An 8453-nucleotide genomic window follows, 5' to 3' on the forward strand; every position below is an offset into this window, starting at 1 on the left:
ACAGTAAACCTGAAGTGAAGCATCGGAATCGATAACTAGTGTCACAGGAATGGTTCGAAACATAGACAGTAGGAAGAGTCAGACATCCTGTACTTAAGTCGGCATTGTGATTTTTGTATTTAATTCCGATGCAATTTCTGTGTTTCATCGTCAATAAGAATGTCCATGGGATTCTGTAAACCTGAAGTGAAGCATCGGTAGCTATAACTAGTGTCACTGGATCGGTTCAAAACATATACAGTATGAAGAGTGGGTCTTCTTGTACTTAAGTCGGCATTGTGCCTTTTCTATTTAACCCTGCTGTTCTGTTCACTTTTACTTGACATATATACTGTTCGGGTCAATATGACCCGACATATCAAAATGCTTTAGAAACATAAATTTTGGTACAGTTTTAGCTATCGACATTGTTGTTCTATTCCAGTACCTTGTTAGTAATAATAATAATAATAATAATAATAATAATAATGGTAATAATAATAATAATAACAATGCATACAACTTTATTGAGGGATATTTTTCATTTAAATATGCACATAAATTTGAAACAACAGACAGTTTCCATTACAGGCATTCAACTTAGAAAGCACTACAGTTTTTCCATACTTCTATTCTTATTGTTGACAGTTTAGACGTAAGTATTGACATTTTCTAACAACAGACAGTTGTCATTACAGATATTCATCTTAGAGCACACTACAGTACAGAACACACTACAGTTTTTTTATTACATTCCAACATAGAAAGCACTACAACTTTAGAATCCTCTCTTCTTACTGATTGTAGTTTAGGCACAAGTATTCACATAAATTTGAAACAACAGAATTTTCAATACAATCATCTTATAAAATACTACAGTTCTTTTCTTACTGCTTGCACTGTGGACACAAGTAGGTTACATGTTTCTTGCAAATATGTTTACTACATTTTCCACACACCATGTTTGTTTTATTGTCATTACTTGATGGACAGAACTTACAGCGTGCACGTTTTGTAGATTTTCTTGTTGTTACCGATTCTGACACACCACCCACATCATTCGGGTTTTGGATGCTTGTGACCATTCTCAAAGAATCTTCTGTTCTTGGGAAATGCGTTCTTGATGCAATATGTTCTTTTATCAGTGACTTTCCAAGTTCCTCCAAGAATATTCTCCTTCTAGTCAATTTGCTTGCATTCCAATTAGGGTCAACCGAAATCCACAAAACGTATGCATTATAAGCAGAAACATCAAGAATATTGTAGAAAACTATCATTGGCCACCTATTACTTTTTCGTTTGCATGTATATGTACCTAATAACTGATCAAGCGTGTCTACAGCACCTTTGGTTGAATTATAGTCCAAAATCATTTTTGGCTTCTTATCAGCCCTGTCACTGATTTCCGCATCATGGTGGAGAGTGCTCATAAGTACAACATTCTTGTGTCTCTTAGGAATATAATTAACCACAGTAGTGTCATTTGTGAAGTAAAATGAAGAGCTGTGTACCTCCTTGTTGGTCATTTTGTGTGGAAGCTCCGGCTTATTTTTCCGTATAGTTCCCAACATAGTCAATTTCCTTTTCAGAAGCAGCTGCCCCAAATTGTACGACGTAAAAAAGTTGTCACACGTGATATTCTGACCACGTAACTCAGAAGTGAGATCAGATACCACCCTCATTCCCTGATTTCTTTCTGGTGCCGCTCCACTCACCTTTCCTGTATAAATTTGGGCTTTCAGTACGTATGAAGTTTTGCTGTCACACATGGTCCATATTTTGATCCCATATTTTGCCGGTTTACTTGGGATATACTGCTTGAATGGACAGCGACCTCTAAATGCTACTAACTGCTCGTCAACAGTAACATTTTCTCCTGGATTATACAGTTTAGGAAGGACCTCTACCCACTTCTCCCAAATACTACGAATTGCGGCAAGTTTGTCAGTACGTCGTCTTTCCTCTCTAGTAGATTTCTTGTCAAATCGCAGGACACGTGATATCTTACAGAATGTTTCATGAGACATGGTTGCTCGAAATATGTTTCGCCCAGTATCTTTATCCCACAAACTTTTTGTAGACTCCCCATGAGATCGATATACACCCGCTAGGAGTAAGAGTCCTAAGTATGCATGGAAAACAGAACCATCAATATCTGTCCACTGTTCACCATAAACTCGCTGCCCTTCAATATTTGTCATCTCTATTATTTCATTTTGAAGCGCTGTGTGAAATACTGCTTCAAATGAACATTTTACATCAGATATTCTGCTGACTGCATACCTGGTAACTCCTGGGGTACTCTTGATGATGTTCGAAGCTGGTAGGCGACCATGTTGTGCTGGTGGATGCAACTGCCATTCTATATTCCCATTTTTAGAAAGAAAAGTCTCTACACTATTTTGTATGGGCTGTGGACTGTCGTAACTGTCATCGGAACACTCGCTTTCAGATGCATTGCTGATGTGATCTTCAAACTCAGAAAGTGATCCTTCATCTGGTGAGGCATTTACTATTTCTTCCAACTCACGATCATTCAATGGTCTCATCGCCATGGTGTCACAAGTCAAACTGGGCAGAAACAAAGCATTCCAATTATTGAGAACTGCCAATTATTATTTCCTGGGGAAAGCAACAAACAAGCCCATTGTTGTGAACGCATGGAGCTTTAGGTGATTGTTGAGAGTAAGTTGGAATGATGCAGTCACTATTCCCACACAACACAACAAAAATAATTTTCGCCATTTCCAGATTTTAGAAATAAATACGAGTTACACTAAACATATTTGTGTCGGGTCATTATGACCCGAACATTACATATGCAACTATTACAGTTGAAGCCCAAACTTCTTAAACTTTTTTAAAACCTTTTAAAACACATGCTGCTCATCCATTTTCAGACAAAGTCACAAAGTTTCATAAATATATATTGGTATTTACATAATGTAAAATAACGTTCATATTCGTTTCGGGTCATATAGACCCGAACAGAACAGCAGGGTTAATTGCGATGCAATTTCTGTGTTTCATCGTCAATAAGAAGGTCAGAGGAATACAGTAAACCTGAAGTGAAGCATCGGAATCTATAACTAGTGTCACAGTAATGGTTCAAACATAGTCAGTAAGAAGAATCATTCTTATGGTACTTATGTCGGCATTGTGCCTTTACTATTTAATTCCGATGCAATTTCTGTGTTTCATCGTCAATAAGAAGGTCCAAGGGATACAGTACACCTGAAGAGACGCATCGGAATCTATAACTAGTGTCACAGGAATGGTTCAAATCATAGACAGTAAGAAGAGACAGTCTTCTTGTACTTAAGTTGGCATTGTGCCTTTTGTATTTAATTCCGATGCAATTTCGGTGTTTCATCGGCAATAAGAAGGTCCAAGGGATACAGTAGACCTGAAGTGAAGCATCGGAAGCTATAACTAGTGTCACAGGATCGGTTCAAAACATAGACAGTATGAAGAGTCGGTCTTCTTCTACTTAAAACGGCATTGTGCCATTTCTATTTAATTGCGATGCAATTTCTGTGTTTCATCATCAATAAGAAGGTCAGAGTGATACAGTAAACCAGAAGTGAAGCACCGGAGACCGTAACTAGTGTCACAGGAATGGTTCCAAACATAGTCAGTTGGAAGAGTCAGTCTTCTTGTACTTAAGTCGGCATTGTGCCTTTTGTATTTAATTCCGATGCAATTTCTTTGTTTCATCGTCAATAAGAAGGTCAGATGGATACAGTAAACCTGAAGTGAAGCATCGGAATCTATAACTAGTGTCACAGGAATGGTTCAAAACATAGACAGTAGGAAGAGTCAGACTTCCTGTACTTAAGTCGGCATTGTGATGTTTGTATTTAATTCCGATGCATTTTCTGTGTTTCATCGTATATAAGAAGGTCCATGGGATACTGTAAACCTGAAGTGAAGCATTTTAAGGTATAACTAGTGTCACAGGATCGGTTCAAAACATATACAGTATGAAGAGTGGGTCTTCTTGTACTTAAGTCGGCATTGTGCCTTTTCTATTTAATTGCGATGCAATTTCTGTGTTTCATCGTCAATAAGAAGGTCAGAGGGATACAGTAAACCTGAAGTGAAGCATCGGAATCTATAACTAGTGTCACAGTAATGGTTCAAACATAGTCAGTAAGAAGAGTCATTCTTCTTGTACTTAAGTCGGCATTGTGCCTTTACTATTTAATTCCGATGCAATTTCTTTGTTTCATCGTCAATAAGAAGGTCAGATGGATACAGTACACCTGAAGTGAAGCATCGGAATCTATAACTAGTGTCACAGGAATGGTTCAAATCATAGACAGTAAGAAGAGTCAGTCTTCTTGTACTTAAGTTGGCATTGTGCCTTTTGTATTTAATTCCGATGCAATTTCAATGTTTCATCGTCAATAAGAAGGTCCAAGGGATACAGTAGACCTGAAGTGATGCATCGGAAGCTATAACTAGTGTCACAGGATCGGTTCAAAACATAGACAGTATGAAGAGTCGGTCTTCTTCTAGGTAAAACGGCATTGTGCCTTTTCTATTTAATTGCGATGCAATTTCTGTGTTTCATCATCAATAAGAAGGTCAGAGGGATACAGTAAACCAGAAGTGAAGCACCGGAGTCCATAACTAGTGTCAAAGGAATGGTTCCAAACATAGTCAGTTGGAAGAGTCAGTCTTCTTGTACTTAAGTCGGCATTGCGCTTTTCTATTTAATTCCGATGTAATTTCTCTGTTTCATCGTCAATACGTAGGTCCACGGGATACAGAACACCTGAAGTGAAGCATCAGAATCTATAACTAGTGTCACAGGAATGGTTGAAATCATAAACAGTAAGACGAGTCAGTCTTCTTGTACTTAAGTCGGCATTGTGCGTTTTCTATTTAATTCTGATGCAATTTCTGTATTTCATCGTCACTAAGAAGGTCGGAGGGATACAGTAAACCTGAAGTGAAGCATCAGAATCCATAACTAGTGTCACAGGATTGGTTCAAAACATAGACAGTAAGAAGAGTCAGTCTGCTTGTAGTTAAGTCGCGTTGTGCCTTTTGTATTTAATTCCGACGTAATATCTTTGTTTCATCGTCAATAAGAAGGTCAGATGGATACAGTAAACCTGAAGTGAAGCATCGGAATCTATAACTAGTGTCACAGGAATGGTTCAAAACATAGACAGTAGGAAGAGTCAGACTACTTGTACTTAAGTGGGCATTGTGATTTTTGTATTTAATTCCGATGCAATTTCTGTGTTTCTTCGTCAATTAGAAGGTCAGAGGGATACAGTAAACCTGAAGTGAAGCATCAGAATCGATAACTAGTGTCACAGGATTGGTTCAAAACATAGACAGTAAGATGAGTCAGTCTACTTGTAGTTAAGTCGGCATTGTGCCTTTTGTATTTAATTCCGATGTAATATCTGTGTTTCATCGTCAATAAGAAGGTCCAAGGGATACAGTACACCTGAAGTGAAGCATCGGAATCTATAACTAGTGTCACAGGAATGGTTCAAAACATAGACAGTAAGAAGAGTCAGTCTATTTGTAGTTAAGTCGCATTGTGCATTTTGTATTTAATTCCGATGTAATTTCTCTGTTTCATCGTCAATACGTAGGTCCACGGGATACAGTACACCTGAAGTGAAGCATCGGAATCTATAACTAGTGTCACAGGAATGGTTCAAAACATAGACAGTAGGAAGGGTCAGACTACTTGTACTTAAGTGGGCATTATGATTTTTGTATTTAATTCCGATGCAATTTCCGTGTTTCATCGTCAATTAGAAGGTCAGAGGGATACAGTAAACCTGAAGTGAAGCATCAGAATCCATAACTAGTGTCACAGGATTGGTTCAAAACATAGACAGTTAAGAAGAGTCAATCTACTTGTAGTTAAGTCGGGATTGTGCCTTTTGTATGTAATTCCGATGTAATATCTGTGTTTCATCGACAATAAGAAGGTCCAAGGGATACAGTACACCTGAAGTGAAGCATCGGAATCTATAACTAGTGTCACAGGAATGGTTCAAATCATAAACAGTAAGAAGAGTCAGTCTTCTTGTACTTATGTCAGCATTGTGCACATTCTATTTAATTCCGATGCAATTTCTGTGTTTCATATTCAATAAGAAGGTCGGAGGGATACAGTAACCTGAAGTGAAGCATCGGAATCTATAACTAGTGTCACAGGAGCGGTTCAAATCATAGACATTAGGAAGAGTCAGTCTTCTTGTACTTGAGTCGGCATTGTGCCTTTTGCATTTAATTCCGATGCAATTTCTGTGTTTCATCGTCAATAAGAAGGTCAGAGGGATACAGTAAACCTAAAGTGAAGCATCGGAATCTATTACTAGTGTCACAGGAATGGTTCAAAACATAGACAGTAGGAAGAGTCAGTCTTCTTGTACTTAAGTCGGCATTGTGCCTTTTGTATTTAATTCCGATGCAATATCTGTGTTTCATCGTCAATAAGAAGGTCAGATGGATACAGTAAACCTGAAGTGAAGCATCGGAATCTATAACTAGTGTCACAGGAATGGTTCAAATTATAGACAGTAGGAAGAGTCAGATTTCTTATACTTAAGTCGGCATTGTGCCTTTTGTATTTAATTCCGATGCAATATCTGTGTTTCATCGTCAATAAGAAGGTCAGATGGATACAGTAAACCTGAAGTGAAGCATGGGAATCTATAACTAGTGTCACAGGAATGGTTCAAAACATAGACATTGGGAAGAGTCAGACTACTTGTATTTAAGTGGGCATTGTGATTTTCGTATTTAATTCCGATGCAATTTCTGTGTTTCATCGTCAATTAGAAGGTCAGAGGGATACAGTAAACCTAAAGTGAAGCATCAGAATCCATAACTGTTGTCACAGGATTGGTTCAAAACATAGGACAGTATGAAGAGTCAGTCTACTTGTAGTTAAGTCGGCATTGTGCCTTTTGTATTTAATTCCGATGTAATATCTGTGTTTCATCGTCAATAAGAAGGTCCAAGGTATACGGTACACCTGAAGTGAAGCATCGGAATCTATAACTAGTGTCACAGGTATGGTTCAAATCACAAACAGTAAGAAGAGTCAGTCTTCTTGTACTTAAGTCAGCATTGTGCACTTTCTATTTAATTCCGATGCAATTTCTGTGTTTCATCGTTAATAAGAAGGTCGGTGGGATACAGTAAACCTGAAGTGAAGCATCGGAATCTATAAGTAGTGTCACAGGAACGGTTCAAATCATAGACGTTAGGAAGAGTCAGTCTTCTTGTAATTGAGTCGGCATTGTGCCTTTTGTATTTAATTCCGATGCAATATCTGTGTTTCATCGTCAATAAGAAGTCAAAGGGATACAGTAAAACTGAAGTGAAGCATCGGAATCTATAACTAGCGAAACAGGAATGGTTCAAATCATAGACAGTAAGAAGAATCGGTCTTCGTGTACTTAAGTCGGCATTGTGCCTTTTCTATTTAATTCCGATGCGATTTCTGTTTTTCATCGTCAATAACAAGGTCAGAGGGATACAGTAAACCTGAAGTGAAGCATCGGAATCTATAACTAGTGTCACAGGAATGGTTTTAAAACATAGACAGTAGGAAGAGGCAGTCTTCTTGTACTTGAGTCGGCATTGTGCCCTTTGCATTTAATTCCGATGCAATATCTGTGTTTCATCGTCAATAAGAAGGTCAGATGGATGCAGTAAACCTAAAGTGAAGCATCGGAATCTATAACTAGTGTCACAGGAATAGTTCAAAACATAGACAGTAGGAAGAGTAAGACTACTTGTACTTAAGTGGGCATTGTGATTTTTGTATTTAATTCCGATGGAATTTCTGTGTTTCATCATCAATAAGAAGGTCAGAGGGATACAGTAAACCTGAAGTGAAGCATCCGAATCTATAACTAGTGTCACAGGAATGGTTCAAAGCATAGACAGTAACAAGAGTCAGTCTTCTTGTACTTAAGTCGGCATTGTGGCCTTTTCAATTTTTATTCCGATGCAATTACTGTGTTTCATCGTCAGTAAGAAGGTCAGAGGGATACAGTAATCCTGAAGTAAAGCACCGCAATCTCTAACTAGTGTCACAGGAATGGTTTAAAACATAGACAGTAGGAAGAGTCAGTCTTCTTGTACTTAAGTCGGCATTGTGCTTTTGTATTTAATTCCGATGCAATTTCTGTTTCATCGTCAATAAGAAGGTCAGAGGGATACAGTAAACCTGAAGTGAAGCATCAGAATCCATAACTAGTGTCACAGGATTGGTTCAAAACATAGACAGTAAGAAGAGTCAGTCTACTTGTAGTTAAGTCGGCATTGTGCGTTTTGTATTTAATTCCGATGTAATATCTGTGTTTCATCGTCAATAAGAAGGTCAAAGGGATACAGTAAACCTGAAGTGAAGAATCGGAATCTGTAACTAGCGTCACAGGAATGGTTCAAATCATAGACAGTAAGAAGAATCGGTCTTCTTGTAC

General features: G+C 38.0%; 1 protein-coding gene across 1 annotated transcript; it reads right to left on the minus strand.

The window, feature by feature from the left end:
- Positions 1–319: 319 nt before the first annotated feature.
- On the minus strand, positions 320–2534 carry LOC124741064 (the record flags this gene model as incomplete). Its single annotated transcript, XM_047248638.1, has 3 exons — positions 1891–2534; positions 871–1737; positions 320–427 (listed from the first exon to the last, which is right to left on the minus strand). Coding segments are annotated over exons 1-3 (1619 nt in total), but the record flags the coding sequence as incomplete, so codon positions are not given.
- Between the last annotated feature and the right edge of the window lie 5919 nt (positions 2535–8453).

The sequence above is a fragment of the Schistocerca piceifrons genome, unplaced genomic scaffold (assembly GCF_021461385.2).
Source record: "Schistocerca piceifrons isolate TAMUIC-IGC-003096 unplaced genomic scaffold, iqSchPice1.1 HiC_scaffold_1827, whole genome shotgun sequence".
Taxonomy (NCBI): Eukaryota; Metazoa; Arthropoda; class Insecta; order Orthoptera; family Acrididae; genus Schistocerca; species Schistocerca piceifrons.